At 46.4% G+C, this 22,777-nt stretch overlaps 1 protein-coding gene across 2 annotated transcripts in view; it reads left to right on the forward strand.

Annotated features, from left to right (window-relative positions):
* LOC311267586 (integrin alpha-3-like) overlaps positions 1-15,448 on the forward strand; it is a 29,422-nt gene extending 13,974 nt beyond the window's left edge. The window contains exons 17-28 of one of the 2 annotated variants that reach the window (XM_084370730.1): positions 2,255-2,352; positions 3,839-4,007; positions 4,268-4,354; positions 4,520-4,599; positions 4,683-4,760; positions 4,846-4,948; positions 5,020-5,196; positions 11,007-11,144; positions 11,854-11,964; positions 12,233-12,331; positions 12,460-12,585; positions 14,268-15,448. In XM_084370730.1, the coding sequence (XP_084226856.1) occupies positions 2,255-2,352; positions 3,839-4,007; positions 4,268-4,354; positions 4,520-4,599; positions 4,683-4,760; positions 4,846-4,948; positions 5,020-5,196; positions 11,007-11,144; positions 11,854-11,964; positions 12,233-12,331; positions 12,460-12,585; positions 14,268-14,453 (1,452 nt within the window). In that variant the 3' untranslated portion in view covers positions 14,454-15,448. Of the gene's footprint in view, positions 1-2,254; positions 2,353-3,838; positions 4,008-4,267; positions 4,355-4,519; positions 4,600-4,682; positions 4,761-4,845; positions 4,949-5,019; positions 5,197-11,006; positions 11,145-11,853; positions 11,965-12,232; positions 12,332-12,459; positions 12,586-12,805; positions 13,807-14,267 lie in introns of those variants that run through there. The other variant, XM_084370731.1, reaches the window with a different exon arrangement.
* Positions 15,449-22,777: the final 7,329 nt, after the last annotated feature.

Consider the following 22,777-nt stretch of genomic DNA (forward strand, 5'->3'; position numbering starts at 1 on the left):
CTAGATACATCTGGTAAGGGAAAAACAAGGATAAGATTTCAAAGTCTTCAACTGACAAAACACAAGGGAGGACCAGCACTCCCCTGCCTGAAAGAGTATTATATATCGGCCTAACTGAAGATTTTGTTTTGTTGATGCAATCGTGATGATCAGGCAAGATGGAAAAAACTTGAAGAGAAAATGTCCGGAGCTGATCCAATTCAGGCTCGCTTAGGGGATAAGAGACTTATTAACAAATTAAGGGCACCAGGTAATGAATGGATTAATATATCTCTGAAAACCTGGCTAAATGTTATTAGCAAAAATGGTCTGTTTGAAGAGATTAAGATTCTGAATTATTGGTCCATGACCTTGATTTTATCCCAAACAAACTACACGGAAGTTACAAGGGATGGGATCATCGAGGCCTCTCCTCATATTGTACCTTTTTCAATCAGAGGACACTGAGTGACTTTCAGGGACTGAAAAGACAACATGTATTAAATAATAGTGACTTTTTTAGATTTCTTCAGGTACATCACCATAAAAACAGCCTTATGTTGTAGAGTCAAAGGGCATTTGAAAATAACTTATTCAAGGTACTTATTAGTGCCTAGAAAACAGATTCAGGGTAGTTTCAAGACTATACAGGGCTCTTCAGGAGATTAAGTTAACAAGCTCCACCTATATAAAACAAAAAATGGAGGGGGAAACTAAGAGGTGTACCTTAGAAGTAGTTGGGATGGAATATTGTGAATTTCACCTGAGGATATCGGGCGCAATTACATGGAGGGTGTTTGGCTGGAAGAGTATTTGTAGATTTTTTATTACACCTGCTCAATGAAGATTCTCAGTCATCCATGTCATGGTAAATCTAGTTGTAGGCAACTGGACTTGTTTCAGTTCCTTGAAGACTGTAGTGGAAATTCTCCTTGAGGTGAGGTAGAGAGTTGCTAATTCTCCGAAGAATTTTAGACTCGGCGAGATGAATCATATCTCTTTAATATATACAGCATGGAGAGAAGACCCAAAGTGTTCTCTCCAGTCTTTCAAATGTTTCTGCCTTAAATATAGTGGTTGCATACTTTACAACAACAATGACCCCCTGGTGTTTGTTTTGATCATGTCTTTCCCAGGGCAGTGATCATTTGCTGTTTTATTGAAATGTAAATGTCATCTTATCATCCTTCCTGTAACACCTCAGACAGAGAGAATTGCCCTTCACGTGACTTTGTAACCCTAACCGCAAAGGGGATTGTCCCCTCCTCCTCACACATCCTAATATGGTCTTTACAGTACATTGATTACTGAATGGAAAACTTTTTAATTTCTCACAAGATGTTTCACCTCTCATCCAGGAGGCTTCTTCAGTTCTAACTAACTGGAGAGGAGTTGGCAGGCTTTTTAAATTTGGAAAAAGTGGAAAATATATATTTCCCTCAAACACCCTTCTTTTGTTAAAAAAAAAGTTTATTCATCTCTTTATAACTTGTCTATATTTTACTAATTTTCTCAAACTCAAGACACCCCATGTTCTTTCTGTTTTGTTTTGTGTTACAAAACTGAAAAAATGGTTTACTCTATGAAACAACATATCTAAAGATGAATATGAAATTGTTGTGAAGATGCAAAACCAAATAAAGGAAAAAATGTAAAAAAAAAAAAAATGTAAAAAAAGTAAAAAAAAATCCACAGAACACATCAGAACCCAAATTCTGTTGAACCCAGTTTATAGCTGAAGTAATAGGTATATACACTACCAGTCCAAAGTTTGGACACAACTTCCCATTCAATGTTTTTTCTTTATTTTTATTATTTTCTACACTGTAGATCAATGCTGAAGACATCCAAACTATGAAGTAACACATATGGAATTATGTAGTAAACAAAAAAGTGTTAAACAAACCAGAATATGATTTATATTTTATATTCTTCAAAGTAGCCACCTTTTGCTTTGATGACAGCTTAGCACACTCTTGGCATTCTCTCAATCAGACTCGTGAGGTCGGCACCTGGAATGGTTTTCCAATAACAGCTGCGCCTTGTCAAGAGTTAATTTGTGTAATTTCTTGCCTTCTTAATGTGTAACCCTGTCCAAACTTTTGACTGGTAGTGTATAAAAAAGATAACAATCCAGATTATCACCAATCAGAACCTGGACCCCACAAAATGTTAAGTTGGCTCTAAATTTGAATTTGCATTAGATTTCAATTTGAGAACTAAGGGCAACTGTTTGAACGTTCCCTGTCTGAAGTTTAATTTCTTCATCCGCCAGATCCACATCCAGAAGGCTTGTGGTTCTGATAACCGTTGCCAGAGTAACCTGCAGATGAAGGGCCAGTTCACAGATGAGAATCGGAACCCTTTCCCCATGTGAGTAAAGTCCTCTGCTGAATTTAAGGGTGCAACAACCCCAGTTGTAACTTTTCATTATTACTCTTATTACTCTGCATGAGTGTGATTAACTGTGGAGTGGGGTAAAAGCTGTTTCATCATCTGAGCTGTCTTCAGATACACCAGACTACTTTGATAAAAACAGTGATTTTACCTCTCAGAACACAGGAGCTGATCTACTACTGCCTTGATTGGTTAGTTTGTTTGTATATTTGGTGTTTTAACATAATAAAACATCTTAAAACATCTCCAGGACAGTTAGCTATGATGAACCCGGTGAATGCACACTCTGTACTTGTTGGTAGAGTGCTGCGGTGTGACCTCTGAGATCCTAGAGGGCTCTTTTTGGGAGCTCTGCGAGCTGGCAGTGTTTTTCTACCAGTCTCTGTCATAGATGTCTGCTGTAAATTTTGTTTTCATGTGATAACATACCATTGTTGCAAAATTAAGTATTGGAGCATGCGTTCACAGTTCAGTGAGTAATTATGGTCGGCAGGTTTGTGAGTCAATAGTTTGGCAGTCAATGGCACACAGTACTCAAGCATAACGCTCTCGATGAACAAGAAAATAAACAATAAAGCAGCTGCTTTGTTCCACAAAAACTCATAATCCAGTCTGTATTTTCTTCAAAACAACCCCCAAAACAAAATAATACTTGAAGATTTAACAATCGGTCCAGTTCAAAAAAGAAAAATCAGGAGGAAAAATAAGAAAACAAAAATATTTCTCATGGTATTTGCTCGAGTTACCTTAGTCACGTGTGTCCAGTCAAGTTCAGACCTGTGCAGTCAGTTGAGAGTATCCCCCTCTACTGTCCAGATGTTATAGGTTATAATTATTTCCAGGAATTAAGAGACCAGAGGTTGTGGCAAGAAGCAGGGGTTTCACCAAATTTATTAAGTAAAAAGACAAAGAATGACAAACTGAACAAAGCCAGCTCTGACAAAACCATCTAACCACTTCCCTGTAATACTGTGCTGTCTGCTATTTCTGCGTCATCGTCATTTATAAAAGAAGGTATAATAGGATTGGGATTGGAGCAGGGTGTATATGAGACAGGAATGCATGTAAGATTAACTAAAATATAATAAACCTCCCATAGTAAGGAAAACAGATCGCTAAAAGTTGACTATTTGACATGCATTTTTACTTGAATCTGGGAACTGGAAGCACAAACATGAATGGCTGTCTTGAATGAATTGAGACCAGATTATTTTTAACTTGACTTTGATCCATCCTGAAGGACTTGGGTCTTGACTGGAATTTTGGATCTTTTAAAGACTGAAAAGTTTCAGACAGTTACCTCTGCAGTCAGGGCTGGTTTAATAGATGATTCACACCCTTTCACAAAACAAAAGTTTCATTGCGTAAACAGGCCAATGTATCATCTCTCATGTCATTGGATACAGCTGACCTCAGGCTGTTGCTGTCATGTTGTAATTTGTGTATTTTTGTGTGTTTCCAGGCAGAAGGACAGGCAGGTGTTGTACTACAGTGGCAGTATTAACCGATTGTTTCTGGAGGTGAACGTCAGTAACACACCATCACTGGGCCGACGAGCAGAGGATGCGCACAATACTGTTCTGAACATTAGCATCCCACCATTACTCACATATTCTGGAGTCCGAACAAAGGTAGTGAAGTTTTAGGTGTTTTACCAGTTAGGGAACAATGAGGATGATGATGTAGAGAAGAGTGTTGTCTGCATAGAAGTGGATATGGATGTTTTGACTTAAGTTTATCAGCATGTAGGTAGAGAAGAAACAAGGACTGAGACTCAAGGGACACTATATGTTACGGTATGGATGAGACTTTGACTTGGCTGACCAACTTGAGACTTAGGACTCGACTTTGTCCAGGTCCTCTTCTAGTCAGTCCTGTGTTTGTGCTTCAGGGTGACGTCCATGCGATGGTGGAGTGTTTTGTCGAGGACACTGATCTTCTATGTGAGCTGGGAAACCCTTTCAAAAGTAACCAGGAGGTACAGCCTGTCGGCACTACAATACATCGAATACGGTTTTGTGTTTTGTTTATTACTGTGTGTACTGTAGTACTGCGAGTACCAGTTTCTGTAGTGCATATTACTGTGTTTACTCTAATACTCCCGCTGAGACTGTGTCTTCCTGTGTCTTTGTCTATATTTCAGGTTCAGGTGTTGATCATATTTCAGCTAGCTGACATCAGTTTACACACCAAAGAGATTCAGTCTGTGCTGCAGTTGTCCACGTACGACACACACACACACACACACACACACACACACACACACACACACACAGGTGTTGACTTGTGGCTCTGTGTGTCTACAGGCTCAGTGAGCAGTCTGATCTGTTTCCGCGTTCTGTGTCCATGTTGGTGGAATATTCACTGCAGGCATCTCTCACTCTGTGAGTAACATACAGTGTAAAAGCGTTATTGTTGACCTCTGACCTTTTACCTGATGACAACACCTCTCTCACTGTGTCCTGACAGAATCAATCCGCCAGGCCCTGCTTCCTTCAGTGGTCATGTTATTGGTGAGTCGGCCATGAAGAAGACGGAGGATGTCGGCAGTCTGCTTCTCTTCACCCTGCAGGTTGTCTTAATTCGGTCTGATTCCTCAGAGTGTAAACAGACCAGGTGTTAACCCACTACCTCATCTGCTAGGTGCACATCAAAGGGACGCCGCTGGGTCGCCAAGCCAACATGCAGGTGGAATTTGATTGGCCGATGGAGGTGTCCAGTGGGAAGTGGCTGCTATACCTGATAGAGATCCAAGTGAATGGCACATCAGTGCCTCACTGTGCTCTGCCCAGCAACATCATCAATCCCCTCGGCCTCATGGTATCTATTGCAACATCTGCCTCACATTGACTCCTTTCAAAAGAAATGTCCTAGGAACACACATTTCAGAAGAAAGGCCATTCCAATCAGAATCCTTAACTAAAGTATCTTGTCTAACAGAGTAAGAGTTTTTATCATGTAGGGGCTTGTGAGATGGGGTGACTTTCCACATTTTTGTTAATTTCTCTGGGAAAGCTGCATGGGACTTGATGAAAAAAAAAAGAGGTATTTTAGGTGGCTGGTATCTATGATTGAGAAGAAAGGGGGAGTTGAGTGCCATTGTTGTTCAGATCAGTAAAATGGGCCATAAAACCAAATCTATGCTTTTTGAAAATCTGTGATCAGAAACTTCTTGATTGTGACAGGGTTAATTTGTAGTAGCAGGTCCTCGTATGCAGCTTTTTATGATGTACAGCAAAAATGTACACAATTCCCACAATAATTATTGACAGGCATTTTCTCAACTGTGTCATTGTCATTAAATTAAAACAAAACTAAGTTAATCTGACATCTTTGGTACCTGACCCCCTCATGTGCTGTGCACTAAATGACTAAATTCTAGAAAAAGACCTCTAGAAAAAAAAATAAACCCAACTGTGAGCCTCGGTGCTCACAGGAAGGGCAGGAAGGAGGCAACAGCGTGGGGTGAAGATGGTGACAGTTTTATTTACCAGCCGGCAGACACAAAAACAGATAAACAGAAAGGAACAGCCGTCGCGGCTGAGGGTAACGCGGCCAAGGGGAATGACTGCCTGCCGTCTCCTGTCGTCTGTGGTGCTCGGTCCTCTCCCAGGACCCAGCCTACTGCAAGGGACCAGAACCAGGTTACAAGCGTGCTTATATTGGTGATTGATTACCTGATTCTGTCCAGCTGTCTGAGCACCGGCTGAGCCACTCCTCCCTCTCCTCCAGCAGCCGGCGCCTCAACCACACCCCACTGCCACATACCCCCACCGCCCGACTTAGGCCGGGATCCCGCCGGCCGCAAGCCCACTCCCCCCCCCCTCCGCCAAGCGGGAGAGGAAGTCAGCCACAACCATGCGGTTACCCGGCCTATGGATCACTTTGAACCTGAAAGGCTGTAATGCTAGATACCAGCGAGTGATCCGCGCGTTGGCATCTTTCATGCGGTGGAGCCACTGGAGCGGGGCATGGTCCGACCAGAGGGTGAATGGGCGCCCCAGGAGGTAGTAGCGGAGGGCACCGACCGCCCACCGTATGGCGAGGCACTCCTTTTCCACCGTACTGTAGTTCACCTCCCGCTGAGCCAGCTTCCGGCTAATGTACAGTACGGGGCGGTCGACCCCCTCCACCTCCTGGGACAAAACGGCCCCCAGCCCACTGTTCGAGGCATCGGTCTGCAGGATGAAAGGGAGAGAAAAGTTAGGAGTGTACAAGAGTGGCTCCCCACAGAGGGCTTGTTTTACCCTCTCAAACGCCAGCTGGCACGGCTCCGTCCACTGGACCGGATCTGAGGCACCCTTTCGGGTCAGGTCGGTTAGGGGGCTGGTCAGCTCGGAGAAGGCCGGAATAAACCTCCTATAGTAACCGGCCAGCCCCAGAAACCTCCTCACCTCTTTTTTCGTCCTGGGTATTGGGCAGGCCGCAACCGCAGCGGTCTTTTGCACCTGTGGCCGCACCTGCCCGCCGCCCAGGTGGTACCCCAAATACCGTACCTCCCTCCGTCCCACCGCACACTTCTTCGGATTGGCCGTGAGCCCCGCCCGCCTCAGAGACTCGAGCACTGCCCCCACCTGCTGCATATGCTGCTCCCAGGTCTCACTATGAATGATCACATCATCCAAGTAGGCCGCAGCATATGCAGAGTGAGGCCGCAGCACCCGGTCCATGAGGCGCTGGAAAGTGGCTGGGGCCCCGAACAATCCGAATGGAAGCGTGACGAACTGGTACAAACCGTACGGAGTGGAGAAGGCCGTTTTTTCCTTGGACTCTAGCGACAAGGGAATCTGCCAGTAGCCCTTGGTCAAATCCAGCGTCGTATAAAAGCGAGCCGTGCCCAGCCGATCCAGGAGTTCGTCGACCCGGGGCATTGGATAGGCATCGAATTTGGACACCTCGTTGACCCTGCGATAGTCCACACAGAACCGTACTGACCCATCGGACTTGCGAACCAGCACGATGGGGCAACACCAGTCACTGTTGGACTCTTCTATTACTCCCATCTCCAACATGGCCTGAAGCTCCGCCTGAACAATTTTCCTCTTGTGTTCTGGCAGCCGATAGGGTCGTGACCGGACCGTCACCCCCCGGGGTGTTTCTATGTGGTGGTGTATGAGGCGGGTGCGTCCTGGCAGGGGAGAGAACACATCAGCAAAACGCTGCTGCAACGAGGCCACATCTGCTCTCTGGCTTGGCGAGAGATGGTCATCAAAGGGGACCGGCACCGGCTGGCTTGAAGTAGCCAGCTCCGGTCCCAACTCATCCCTCTCGATCACCGTGGTTGCCAGAGAAACAGGCGTCACCTCCCTCCAGGCTTTAAGGAGGTTGAGGTGGTAAATTTGTGTGGCCCCACCCCTGTCAGAACGCACCACCTCATAGTCAACATCCCCCACTCGCCGTGTGACCACAAAGGGCCCTTGCCACTTGGCGAGTAATTTGGAGCTAGAGGAGGGGAGCAATACAAGCACTTTATCTCCCGGTGCAAACTGTCTGAGTTTAGCCCCTCTGTTGTACAGCCGTTGTTGACGCTCCTGGGCCTGGAGCAAATGCTCACGTGACAACTTACCCAGTGTATGGAGCTTTGCTCGCAGGTCCAGGACGTGCTGTACCTCGTTTTTGCTGGTGCTTGGACCCGTCTCCCAGCTTTCCTTTACCAGGTCCAAGACACCCCGGGGTTTTCTGCCGAACAGGAGTTCAAAGGGGGAAAACCCCGTGGAGGCCTGGGGAACCTCCCGCACTGCAAACAACAGAGGGTCTAACCATTTATCCCAATTACGACTATCCTCGTGCACGAACTTACGAATCATGTTCTTTAGTGTCTTGTTGAACCGCTCCACCAGGCCGTCGGTCTGGGGGTGGTATACACTAGTCCGGATTGAATGGACGCCCAATAACTCGTACAGTTCGCGTAGTGTCCGTGACATAAACGACGTGCCCTGATCAGTCAGGATCTCTTTCGGGATCCCGACTCGGGAGATTACCTGAAACAGTGCCTGTGCCACACTCCTTGCGGAGATGGTGCGCAGGGGCACTGCCTCGGGATAGCGCGTTGCATAGTCCACTAGGACTAACACAAAGCGATATCCCCGTGCGCTCCGGTCTAATGGCCCGACAAGGTCCATGGCAATTCTATCAAACGGGACCTCAATTAGTGGTAAGGGGCGCAGCGGCGCTTTTGGGGTGGCCGGCGGGTTGACCAGCTGACATTCGCGGCAGGACGCACACCACCGACTTACGTCCGCCCGAATGCCCGGCCAGTAAAATCGGGCCATGACCCGGCTCAGTGTTTTATCATAGCCGAGGTGACCTGCCATGGGGTTGTGATGAGCCGCCTGGAAAATTGTTTCCCGACGGCTTTGGGGCACCAACAACTGGGTGAGCTCTTCTCCGGTCCGAGCGTCACGTGTCGCTCTGTATAATCTGTCCCTAATGACAACAAAATAGGGGTGAGTGGGTGCTGTGCCAGGGTGAACCTGGCAGCCATCAATTCTCATCACTTGGTCAAAGGCGTGACGGAGGGTCTCATCCCGAGACTGCTCGAGTGGAAAATCTTCCATGGAGGCGATCTGGGGGCCCCCCGGAGCCAGCTGGGCTGGCCCCGGTGGCCCTGCGCCCCCCCCGGCAGCGTCAGGACGGGGCACCCCCGCCTCACCACTGAGCACAGCACACCACTCACATTTCCCTGACATACGTGACTGCACCCTCATAGTTTCCCCCGTTAAGCTAGCGAACCCCGGCCAATTCGTGCCCAAGATTAGAGGGTGCAGGAGGCGAGTGCTAACTCCAGCCCTGACCTTATGCTTTTTCCCTCTAAAATAAATTTCCAGAGTCACCACCGGATAATCGTGAATATCCCCATGCACACACCTCACCTTCACCCACGATGCCTCTAGCAACGCCCCTGGTCGAACCAAGCGCTGGTGGATCATGGTCTGTTCACAACCAGAGTCCAGCAGAGCTTGGTGTGTACCCCCCTGTATACATACCGGTATACGATACGTCCCTTCCGAACCGGGGGAGGGGGCCGGCGGTCCCGCAACCCGAACCACTTGCCCCACCTCCATGAGCGGGCACTCCGCCCGGAGATGGCCGGGCTGCCCGCACCGCCAGCACCCCTGCCCTGGCATCTGAGGAGCCCCCCGGGGCGCCGGTCGCTCAGACACGTAGGCCGGGCCCTGCGGAGCAGGAGAGAGAGAGCGATTAGTGTCCCGGAGCGGTGCATGCTCCGGGGGAGGGTGTGGGTATGTGTGTGGGTGGTGCCGCTGCCGCCGGGAATCTCCTCCTCGGGGCCGGGGTGGGGCGGCCCGCCGGGATCGTCGCTGGTCTCGCCTCCTCCTTCATGCTCCGCCGGGGCAGGGACAGGTGGTCCTCCGCGAGGACGATCGCGGCCGCGATGTCGGGGGGTCGGTGGCACTGGACCCAGTTGGAGGTGGAGGAGGGCAGCCCGGCGACGAACTGCTCCAGTGCCACCTGGCCGACGATGTCCTCCGCGGAGTTTGTCGCCGGCTGGAGCCAGCGCGTCGCGGAGTCGAGGAGCCGCTGCGCGTAGGCAAAGGGGCGGCCGGCCTCCTCAAAAGAGAGCCCCCTGAACCGCCGCCGGTGTCCCTCGGGTGTGCTGCCTAGACGGTCCAGGATGGCCCTCTTCAGCAGCGCGAAGTTCACACGGGAGGCCGCTGGCAGGCTGTGCGCGGCCAGCTGCGCTACCCCGGTGAGCAGCGGAAGAAGCCGGACCGCCCACTCCCCCTCCGGCCACCCACACGCCTCCGCCGTGCCCTCGAAGATGTCCAGATATGCCTCCGGATCATCGTCAGCGGTCATCCGTTGGAGGGCAAACGGCGGAGGCCGGCCCCGGCCGGGCTCCGCAGCCGCTTCCGGAGCGCTCAGGGTGGCCGGGCGCTGCAGCAGCTCCCGCAGGAGAGCACGATCGTCCCGCTGGGCCGCCGCGATATCCACCAGGGCCTGGGACTGCTGCTGCTGGAGCGCGGTGGTGCTCTCCTGCATCGTCGCCAGGTGCTGGAGAGCCAGCGACAGCGGCGTCTGTGCGTCCATGGTCCAAGTCCCTGTTCAGGTGCCAGATGTGAGCCTCGGTGCTCACAGGAAGGGCAGGAAGGAGGCAACAGCGTGGGGTGAAGATGGTGACAGTTTTATTTACCAGCCGGCAGACACAAAAACAGATAAACAGAAAGGAACAGCCGTCGCGGCTGAGGGTAACGCGGCCAAGGGGAATGACTGCCTGCCGTCTCCTGTCGTCTGTGGTGCTCGGTCCTCTCCCAGGACCCAGCCTACTGCAAGGGACCAGAACCAGGTTACAAGCGTGCTTATATTGGTGATTGATTACCTGATTCTGTCCAGCTGTCTGAGCACCGGCTGAGCCACTCCTCCCTCTCCTCCAGCAGCCGGCGCCTCAACCACACCCCACTGCCACACCAACATCTCAAACGCCAGTTTGATTTCAATAATGTAAATCTAAATTTAGAGCTGAAATCATGACACCTCTGATTGATACTGACTTTTTTGTACAACAGACACTTCTCCTGCCACTGTTTAATCTATCTTTGAGTTCATAAATTTGATCCTGAACTGTTTTGACTGACTATTCTGTTAATCATTTACTCTTCCTGTTTGCTTAGGTGTCAAAAGAGGTGGAGGAGAAGAAGAAGAAAAGGAGGAGTCTGGAGGAGGAGGTGAAGGGGAAGACGGAGGAGCAGAGAGAAACACCTCTACCTCTCCCCCACCTGCAGGGACAGAAGAAGAAGTCCTACACTCTGGTACAAACACACTTAAAGGCCAATTTATACTACTGTGGAAAGTGCTGTACACGGACATGGAGAGCCCTCTGTTGCCGGAGAGCTGGCAAGGGCTGTGATTGGTCCTCTAAAAATATCATTTCTGGAATTACTTTCGAAAGAGTTTGACCGGTTCACAATCAAGACGAGAATGAATCCGATCAAAGAACGCCTAGCCGAAGGAATTAGAAAATACGAGAACCTTTATGTAACCTCCTTAAAGACATACAAGGATGCTTGTATCGGACGGGAAATTGCATTGCGTATTACGTATTACGTAGTCAGAGTAGAATATCCGACCCTTTAGTCTGTAGGAGCATCTGTTGTTATTGCAATCCTGCAGCCACCAACAGTGGGCACTCTGAGGGATAAAACAAACAAATTTTAATAGATCTGTAAAAAAGACTCCCATTCAAGACACAACCTCCTATTCTGTGCAAAAATTCTTGGCTTTTGCTGATGTGGTCTGTCGTGTTTTAGTGTCTGACTGTTTTAAAGAGAACCTTTTTACGAAGTTAGGACATCTGAGGAAAGTATAAACATTTTTGTAAAATCAGGACATTTTGTTGTCTTTACTTCTTTAAAGAGCAGTTTAAAGGTTGGGACTTGATTTAAAATGAGATTCTGTTTTGGGTCAGGGGCTTAAAATGATTGTCTACACAAGAACAAATGTGTGTGTTTGTTTGTGTAGGATTGTGAGCACGGGGCTAACTGTGTGACATTCGACTGTCCACTACTCAACATGAACAACTCAGCCACTCTGACTGTCAGAGCCAGACTGTGGAACTCCACCATGATCGAGGTACAAACATTTTTAATTAACTTAGAAAACAACTATTTCCAGTGATGAACCTTTTCAGCCTTTTAGCTCCTAGTTTTGGTTTGGCTTCACATTTCCTGTTTAGTTTAGTCTGTGTTTCCAGCTGTTTTCTGACAAACCCCCAGCACACAACAGCAGACAGACACAGTTAGAGACCAGTTGGTTGACACAGCCGAGTGTTCAGCAGCCAAAAAGACGGATAATATCGATTTATTACTTCTTTAAATCGGATGTTGCCCGTCTGTTTCAGGAATACAGCGATGCAAGGAGTGTGTTGGTTCGAGGCCGGGCTACTCTGAAGCTGCAGACTAACAAACAGACCATCAGCATGGACTCTCACAGCACAGAGGTAATAAACTTCTGATAGTGCTCCCTACAGGCTGCAGACTTCAACCCCAACCCTAACCCTAGAGATGAAAATGGGAGTGATTGTAGTTCCCTGTTTTAGTTCCTACATTCCAGTACTCTTCTGTGCAGATTGAGATCCACATTTATCCTGACCCGGGGCAGCGGTTGGACTCTAGTGCCCCCCTGTGGATCATTGTGGTGTCTGTCCTGGCTGGAGTGTTACTGCTGGCTCTGATCTGCCTGCTCCTCTGGAAGGTAACCTGAGCTGTAACATAGAGACATACATCAGGCGACAGAACACTCAACTGAAGACTTTTGTTTAATCAATGCCTGTAGTTTCTGTTGTGGACTGATGTCCACTGAAGTGTCTTTATTATAATGTACTGCTTCCTCGTCACCATAGCATAATTTATTAGTAATGTCATCATCACCTCCTGGTTGGTAAAGTGCCGTTGTGTCACCCCCTGCTATTCAGTGTGGTTTCTTCAGGAGAGCCAGCGCCAGAGAACTGTACCAGCCAAAGACCCAGAAAGCCCACATGAAGAGCCAGCCGTCTGAGAACGACAGGCTGGACGAGGAGCTTTGAGGCTGGGCGCACTGCTGCCAGACAGCCCTACTGTAAGGACTGGCAGTTTACTGACTATTTACTGACTGAGGCTCAGCAAACTGCTGCCAGACAGCCCTGCTGTAAAGACTGGTTGTTTACTGACTGAGACTGGGCCAACTGCTGCCAGACAGCCCTGCTGTAAGGACTGGCAGTTTACTGACTATTTACTGACTGAGGCTCAGCACACTGCTGCTGGACAGCCCTGCTGTAAAGACTGGTTTTTTACTGACTGAGACTGGGCACACTGCTGCCAGAGAGCCCTGTTGTAAGGACCGGCTGTTTACTGGCTGTTTACTGACTCTGAGGGAGGGCACACTGCTGTCAGAGAGCCCTGCGAGAAGGATTGTTTACTGACTGTTTACTGACTTTGAGACTGGCCACACTGCTGCCAGAGAGCCCTGTTGTAAGGACCAGCTGTTTACTGGCTGTTTACTGACTCTGAGGGAGGGCACACTGCTGCCAGAGAGCCCTGCGATAAGGACTGTTTACTGACTGTTTACTGACTCTGAGACTGGGCACACTGCTGCTAGATAGCCCCGCGGTAACGACTGTTTACTGACTTTATACTGACTCTGAGACAGGGCACACTGCTGCCAGAGAGCCCTGCGGTAAGGACTGTTTACTGACTGTTTACTGACTCTGAGACTGTGCACACTGTTGCCAGAGAGCCCTGCGGTAAGGAGTGTTTACTGACTGTTTTTCAGGCAGAGGGGACGGGCTTTCACATTGACAAACCTCTTTACATCTTTCTTTCCAGCTTTTCTTCTGACTATTCCTGCATCTGATCGATCAGTTTCGCAATAACTCTATTGATCTGTATTGCTCTGTGTTTGCTGAGATATTTATATCTCTGATCAGTATTACTTGAATGGGCGATATGTTGATTTTTGCTTTCATATGTTGATTTTTGCTTTGATATGTCTACATGATACAGACTGCTTTTATTGTGAAAATCTTCCTCTGGTTGAAGAAGTTCAGTCATCAGTTGAAATCTGAATGTTGTGTAAAGTGACTGTATGATCACAGCAGCACCTGCTTGACTTTAGAGGTTATATTGCACATATATTCTTGTCTGTTTGAGAGACGAGGTTATGGTTGTAGAAGTTTGTCCACAGTTTTGGGGAAGAAGCTGTTTCTGAGTCTGTTCATCTGTCTGAAAATCATTCTGAGGTGGGTGAGGGGAAGGTGGTCAACATGTAATGTCCCGCATGTGATGTGTCCCTTCTGATAGATAAGGCCCGTATGTTGACCCAAGGATGGCGTTAGATGAAAGCCAGAGGATATGATATGATATGATAGGACATATGAGGTTTCTGTATTTTGTCTGCAGTGGGGCTTCTTTGTGCGGCGAAGGGTGTGGCAAGCGGCAGCGCTCCACCAGGGGAGGATTCTGGGTAAGGACGAGCAGCAGCAGTATACGGACACTGACGGTTTCTTAATCCAGGACGATCTTTCCACGTCCAGGAACCGGAAGTCCCCAAAACACTGGGTCACGTCCTGGAGTGAGACACATTGAGAGACGGATGGTATCCAAGAAACACATGATGGACCGGACTAAACTGAACCAAAATGTCCTAAACCAGACCAAACCAGATCAACACATTTTGAACTGGAACAACACATCTTGTATTGGACCAAGACATCCTCAACTGGACCAAAGCCGGACTGAAAAATTCTGAGACGGACCAGACTGGAATGCCACATGTTGAACCAGACCTGGCCAGACTTTGCCAACACAGCCCGGACCGAACCAGACCACAAACCTGCCTGACTGTGTGAGCTGTTATATGAAAAGCTCTTAAAATGTTTACACTCAGTTAAGAACAGAAATCAGGAGACAGAAGGTTTTCAGCTGACAGCAGTGTGTAGTTGTAAACTGCAGATTTTTATTCATGTGTAAACACAACATGTTCAATCTGTATTTGTAATATTTTTTTTCATATCCGTTTGGTGTCCTGTGTGAAAAACATTTCCCAGCATACTCCTGGTGTCTGAGTGATGTTATATATAAAACCATTAATTATATGGCCAATGTGTTCGAAGTAATGTCAGGAGTCAGTGTTGTGATTTATTTAAAAGAAATGATTAAACAAACTGTCTTCATATAAACAGGTTATATATAAGATTCTGTCAGTTTAGATAAGATTTAATGTGGACAGTGGAAACACAACATGTACTGTGATCTTCAGCTGAGGACAGAAATCAATCTGCAGACTGATTATTCATCAACAGGAAGTCAAAACAATTGTAAGTAAAGGGCTAGAAAAAGAAAAAAGTTGAATTGTCCCTACAAAACAAAATAGCTGTCAATGTTGACAGCTTTAACGTGTTGTGATGTCATAATTAAATGTTGCTTTCAAGGATCCCTTGTTAACTCCATGTGCCACCTCTAAAAAGTTTGTCAGTAAGAATGATGCATTCGGGTGCTGAATGATCCTGTAAGAAAAATGCTTTTAGTTGTAAAAAAACAACAAAAACCAAGCATACATCTTTCTGTCTCGTGGATGTGGGTTGTCATCACTGTGGTTAACTGTTTGTATGTTTTCCTGTTTGTTGAAGATATTAAAGTATTTTTTGATAGTGAAGTAGTCTGTGCTTTAACTGCCATGATTTTTGTTATGTATAACTTGTTCTTTGGTGTTTGAGTTAGTTATATTATTTCTACCTGGTTTTGTGTTGAAAAAAATAAGTGTTATGTTTTGTTGTTTTTTTTAAACTATTGTTTACACCGTTTTTACACCATGACCAAGGTGAGTAGTCAGCTCACTCAACACCCAGGTGAAAATGGGACGGCTGCGGCGAAAAAGAAGAAGAAGAAGAAGAAGTAGACGGTGACGGCGACTACTACCAAGAAGAGACCAACGAAGAAGAAGAAGGTGGTGCCGAAGAAGAAAAAGGAGAAGAGCAAGAAAATTAGGAATTGTAGAGGTCATAAGGAGAATAATAGAATAACAAAATAATAAAAAAATAAAAAAAATAATAAAAATAAAAAATACAGAAGATGAAATAAAAAATAAATAAATAAATAAAATAAGAAAATAAATAAATAATAAAAAAAATATATGAAAAAAAGAATTGTTAGGAAGAAAGATAGAAAATTAGCCTCTTTTATTGTATAAGAGGTAATATAAAAACAGGTGAGGGTTAGGAAAGATGGAGGTTAGGGTTAGAAGAAGAAAAAAATATATATCATAAAAGGGGAGGATGTAAAGTAAGGAATTAAGCAGTGAGGGTTAGAGAGACATGACAATTAATTAAAAATGAGTATTTATTATGGGTTGTGGAAAATAACAAAAAAACATAAAAAGGAGAGAGGTTAGGGTTAGGAAAAAGTAACCTGGGAGGGTTAGGTCAAGGGAAGATATCTCGATGGCTCTCCCCGGAACCAACCTTACGGAAGGTCCAGTTTGGTGTGGAGAGTCAAAGGCAAGGCACGGGCCGATGCTTGTCACACAGAGTTCCCGAGTAGCTTGTCGATAGAGGGGGAGAAAGAGAGAAGGGTGGTTGGATGGGATTGCTTTTGGGAGGGTGTGAGGTGGATTGTGTCAATCTGCCATATGTGGTTGGTGGATGGTGGGTGGTGGGTGGGTGCCTAAGGGGAGGTGAATAGGGGCCGGGATGAGTGTAGTGTGGGGGAAGGATGGTAGGAAGGAGTGTGGAGGGGAGAATAGGAGCCGAGATCAGGTAATGTGAAGGGGGAAGATAGTAGGAGTGAGCTAGGGTAGGGGAGGGGAAAGGTAGGTAGGGGAGGGGAACTGAGCCTGTCCCCCTCTACTTGTGAAGGGGACAGGAGATGCACGCTCCATCCCCCGGTCGTACCTGCCCCCCCGGGTCCACCCTAGGTGTGGGTAGGGTTGGCGAGGTGGCTGGCGCCTTTTGCCATACCCAACCTCTGTCCACCCTCCCTGCGTTCTTCCCCACATTTTGGGTAAGTACCTCTTGTTTTTAATCGCGGTGTATTTAATTAATAATGAATTTGTTTTAATCTATTTATTAGTTTAGGTATGTATTATAAATGAAATGTATATGAAGGATAATTTAAATGAAATGAAAATTAACGTGTGCCTAGGGGCAACGTTTCGAACTGATGGGTTCTTCTTCAGGCCTGGGCACACGCGGTATGAACTGGTTCCTTCTGGCTAAGGGGAATGATGTTGACCCTCTGATGAGCAAGGTAGGAATGAGCTTTCTCCCTTGTGCTCCTCCTTAAGGGTTAGGGTTGGGTTAGGGGAAAATAGAATTTGAATTTCACCGCCGAAGGGTAGGGTTAGGGTTAGGGGGTTAGGGTTAGGTATAGTGGATAAGGTACTCAGAGCCTCTCCCTACATTGCCCAACGACAACATAGGTTTGTGTGAGAGACAACGGCAAGGCACGGGCCGACGCATGTTTGTCCCCAGGCCACCGCCCGCGTGCTTCCATGAACCATATAAGAGGAGAAAAGAGTTGAGAGTAGAGAGTATGAGAAGTGAAAAAGTGAACTTGGGATGTCCTATTTATCAAAGCACAGACCAAAAGCTAGTTTAGAAGCTAGGCTAGTATATTCAAACCAAAGTATCCTGATTGGAATTATTATTACAACCACAGCGACTTCAAGCAGAGTGAGTGAGTGAAAAGAGAGCAAGACAAAATAGAAGAGAGCGACTGAGCAGGTAAGTCAACAATCCAAAGCAGCGAAGAAGAATAAGAAGAAGAGGAAGAGGAAGAGGAGGAGAAGACCAGAATTGTTTAGCTGAGTGATTGATGTCTATGAATTTCATGTGGAGATGATTGTATGGAAATTATCTTATAGGCCAATTTTACATTGCAGCCCAATGCCGAATGCAGGTAAGTAAGTAAGTACAGTGAGATGAACAAAGCAGGGTGCGTTCCCCCGCTATAGCCATCCTCTCCATGTGGTCCGCACCAGTGGAGTCTGACAACTACAGCAGAAGAATAATAATCTGAACCGAGCTTAAGCGCAAGGCCCGTGAAACAGTGCTCAAAAGGTAAGTCAGCGCAGCTTGTAAGTCCACACCCGTGCCGCTTATCACAGACCTAGTGGCCATTACAGCCCCAGGCACCGCAGGGATTGAGTGAGGACCCCAGCATTATCAACCGACAAACCCAATTCGCAAACTGGATCACAAGCACACTTGCAAAAAGCCCTATGTTATGTCTGTATTTAAGAGCACGTGGGCAATTTCTGCCCGCGAAACTCCAATCGCGGAGAAACAACAACAGCGGAATGTTATTTCCCGATCGCAGCCCTGCCAAGTCTCATGCTAACTGGACCACCCCCACAATTGAGTGTCAGTTAGAATCATCTAGCATGTCGATCACTGAGCACAAATTCCAAGCACATTGCACAAATTCCAACCACATAGCACAATCAGCAGCAAACACAAAGAAAGAGAAGAGGATCAGAATTCTATAGTAAGTGACTATTTTTGGAAAAATGTAATGTCATTTGATTTTGAGTTGATTACTTTGAATTAACATTATCATAGCTGAGTGAGGTGTACAGAGCTGGGCGCGGTCCCCCGCTATAGCCATCCCCTCCATGTGGTCCGCACCAGTGGAGTCCGACAACTACAGCAAAGGATCTTAAAAAGGCTTAAGCGGGGTACTCTGAACAGCGGCGGAAAGCATCCCTGTCAGATTCCATCAAACTCCCAAGACACATCACCAGCAGGCACACCTGTTACACCTGAATCCCCGAGAGGAATGTGGTGGGTGCAAGTGGAGAGTTCAAGAGAGCTCGAGGACAGACGGGTCCCTCACACGTCGCCATGACAGACATCCCTACTTCTCAGTATGCGCAAAAGGAAGGCCCGTGACGACCGACCTGATGTTTAAACTGGATCACAAGCGTGTTGTGAAAAAGCCACATGTTGTGTCTGTACTTAAGAGCACGAGGGCAATTTCTGCCCACGAAACTCCAAACGCGGAAAAAGAACACCGGAGTGTCCGATTCCGATCGCAGCCCAACCAAGTCTTGTACTCACTGGGACACATCCTCAGTTGAATGCCTTAGGATCATCGAGCGTTTCGACCACTTACGACAAGACGCTCTCCCCTAAGGAAGGTCCACCCAAAGATGCGCTTTTCTTTGGGGTGTGTCCCTCCTATGCTGCTCTACACTAGCCACTTTTGCATTTTGAAGAGATAGAGTTTTTGTTGTATTTTTGTAAAAAGCACCAGTTTAGTAGTAATATTCAAAGAATTCGCTCGTTTTGAGCACATTTGTATAAAATGTCTCAAAAACCAATGTTATAAGTTTGTTGAAAAAGACCAGTTTTTAGAATTTTCATCCTTTTTAAGAAAACCAGAATTTGAAATACATTGAAGAAATTTGAAAGGGAAAACCCGCAGGACAAATTGCTACCCTCACAGACAATGCCATGCAGAACCACAGAGAGCGGTGGAAGATTCCCAGCCCAGCAAAACAGGGGTTGTCATCCAGCAGAATGGCTTAGGAGCAGCCCCGACCAAGCGGCGCCTTCCCAGACATCCCACAGGATTATGCAGAACCAAGGCCAGCTGAGACAAAGCACAGCCTCCTTGGTCCAGCATAGACCCCGGGCAAGGGAAAAGACCAACTCTCTGTGTTCCATACACCGCACAACCCCAGAGAGTGGTAACACATAGCAAAAAACACAATGCTACATGCACCAAGAAAATGCACCAAGAAAATGCAGTGCAGAACCACAGAGAGTGGTGGAGCATTCCCAGCCCAGCAAAACAGGGGTTGAAATCCTGCAGAATGGCTTAGGACCAGCCCCGACAAGGCGGTGCCTTCCCAGCCATCCCACAGGATTATGCAAGACCAAGGCCAGCTGAGACAAAGCCCAGCCTCCTTGGCCCAGCATAAACCCCGGGCAAGGGAAAAGACCAACTCTCTGTGTTCCATACACCGCTCAACCCCAGAGAGTGGTAGCACATAGCAAAACATAAATAAAACAGCAATATTGAAACCGGTGAGTGTATATTTACCAGATGGGGGTCTTCTATCCAGATGTCCTGATTTAAAGACCAGGCCTAGCTGCCTCTGGTCTATTATACTGACCCCCATCTGCATTATGGTGTCACTCTGAGGTGTTATGTAATGACACTTTTTTTGTGCGATCACCAAGTTATTACATTGTAATTACTCACTATGTTGTCTTCTGGTAGGAAATGATGATTTCCTGTAAAATTTGCTAGTTTGAGGTCACTTTTGTCAAGGTTTAAGTGTGGAGGGAGCTGCAATGCATTGTGGGTAGTGGGAGGTCCCACCCCCTTTACTCTCCACACACAGTGTGGAAATCGTTTTTGTGTGTTGTAATGCTTTATTTACTGTTATCTGTCATGTTTGAAGACCCAGAACAATTATGAATTGTTGTGGAATTCATGTGTTGTGCTTTTGGGATGTTAGTGTTGTAATAAAAATGTGGAAAAATGTCATTGTAGTATGACTATGTGTATTCCCGTGTGGTCCTGTGTTAACAGCAGGGTGGGGGAAGGGAGCATTCAAAATGGCTGCTCCTGTGTCTCAAGTGAGAGCCCTTTGTTCCCATGTTTCTTTGTCTATGTAGTGGCTGCTCCCCTCTATCTTTTGGAGGAAAAAGTTCTTCCTTGAGGTTTTCAGTATGTTAACTCTGTTGTCTTTGTTTTAAACCTTGAAAAAAGTGAACCTTTTATTATTATCTTTATAGTTTGAGATTTTATTGTTAGTATAATCCCGTTTTTCTCCTGTTGTAATGTCAAGTGGGAGGAGTTACCAATCTGGGCTGTTTGTCTTTGTGTCTATTTTGATGTCTTTTGTCAATATTTATGGTAGGTATGACTTGTACTTTGTTGTTTATGTTAGTACCAGTCACTGTACCTGTTTTTCTGTGAAAACAAATAAAGTTTATCTGTTGTTACTATGTCACTACTGTCTATAGCGTTTTTGCACCATGATCAAGGTGAGTAGTCTGCCCACTCACCTCTCAGGGGAAAATGTGACATAGCCACACCCCCAGTGCCTCTTGAGGCCACAATTGGGAGGTGCAGCTGTCAAAAGTCAAATCATTCACAGAAGCGGGCTCAGTAGGCCCCACCCTTTGCAACTACTCCCAGACATCACAACTCTGAACATAATTATACTAACAATAATTATAATAATGTACTTATTATAAGTATGTGGAAAAGCAACTCCACAAAGGAAAAAGATTAGGGTTAGAGGAAAAGAATTGCATGAAAAAGAAAGAGATTAGGGTTAGAGGAAAATAACCCACGGGGGTTATAAATGATGGAAAATAAAGTGTGAAAAAATAATTAATTAATTGTGAAGAAAAAAAGTAGGGTTAGAAATAGTGAGGGTTATGGAAGATTAGGGTTAGAAAGAGTGAGGGTTATGAAAGGCTAGGGTTAGATATAGTGAGGGTTATGAAAGACCAAGGTCATGCAGGATTAGGGTTATGCATAAAGCAGTGTTATATATTAAGAAGGGAGTGGTTAGGGTTAGGATAAATAACAAGGCTGGGCATATAGGGTTAGGGTTAGGGTTAGGTATAGTGGATAAGGTACTCAGAGCCTCTCCCTACATTGCCCAACGACAACATAGGTTTGTGTGAGAGACAACGGCAAGGCACGGGCCGACGCATGTTTGTCCCCAGGCCACCGCCCGCGTGCTTCCATGAACCATATAAGAGGAGAAAAGAGTTGAGAGTAGAGAGTATGAGAAGTGAAAAAGTGAACTTGGGATGTCCTATTTATCAAAGCACAGACCAAAAGCTAGTTTAGAAGCTAGGCTAGTATATGAAAATCAAAGTATCCTGATTGAAATGATTATTACAACCACAGCGACTTCAAGCAGAGTGAGTGAGTGAAAAGAGAGCAAGACAAAATAGAAGAGAGCGACTGAGCAGGTAAGTCAACAATCAATCAAAAACAGCGAAGAAAGAGAAGAAGAAGAGGAGGAAGAGGAAGAGGAGAAGACCACAATTGTTGAGCTGAGTGATTGATGTCTATGAATTTCATGTGGAAATGATTGTATGGAAATTATCTCATAGGCCAATTTTACATTGCAGCCCAATGTCAAATGCAGGTAAGTAAGTAAGTACAGTGAGATGAACAAAGCAGGGTGCATTCCCCCGCTATAGCCATCCTCTCCATGTGGTCCGCACCAGTGGAGTCTGACAACTACAGCCGAAGAAAAAATAATAATCTTAACCGAGCTTAAGCGCAAGGCCCGTGACACAGTGCTCAAAAGGTAAGTCAGCGCAGCTTGTAAGTCCACACCCGTGCCGCTTATCACAGACCTAGTGGCCATTACAGCCCCAGGCACCGCAGGGATTGAGTGAGGACCCCAGCATTATCAACTGACAAACCCAATTCGCAAACTAGATCACAAGCACTTGTGCAAAAAGCCCTATGTTATGTCTGTATTTAAGAGCACGAGGGCAATTTCTGCCCGCGAAACTCCAATCGCGGAGAAACAACAACAGCGGAATGTTATTTCCCGATTGCAGCCCTGCCAGGTTTCATGCTAACTGGACCACCCCCACAATTGAGTGTCTTTTAGGATCATCTAGCATGTCGATCACTGAGCACAAATTCCAAGCACATTGCACAAATTCCAACCACATAGCACAATCAGCAAACACAAAGAAAGAGAGAAGATCAGAATTCTATAGTAAGTGACTATTTTTATGAAAAATGTAATTTCATTTGATTTTTAGAGTTGATTACTTTAAATTAACATTATCATAGCTGAGTGAGGTGTACAGAGCTGGGCGCGGTCCCCGCTATAGCCATCCCCTCCATGTGGTCCGCACCAGTGGAGTCCGACAACTACAGCAAAGGATCTTAAAAAGGCTTAAGCGGGGTACTCTGAA

Source organism: Pagrus pagrus, assembly GCF_965226575.1.
Source record: "Pagrus pagrus genome assembly, chromosome: 13".
NCBI lineage: Eukaryota > Metazoa > Chordata > Actinopteri > Spariformes > Sparidae > Pagrus > Pagrus pagrus.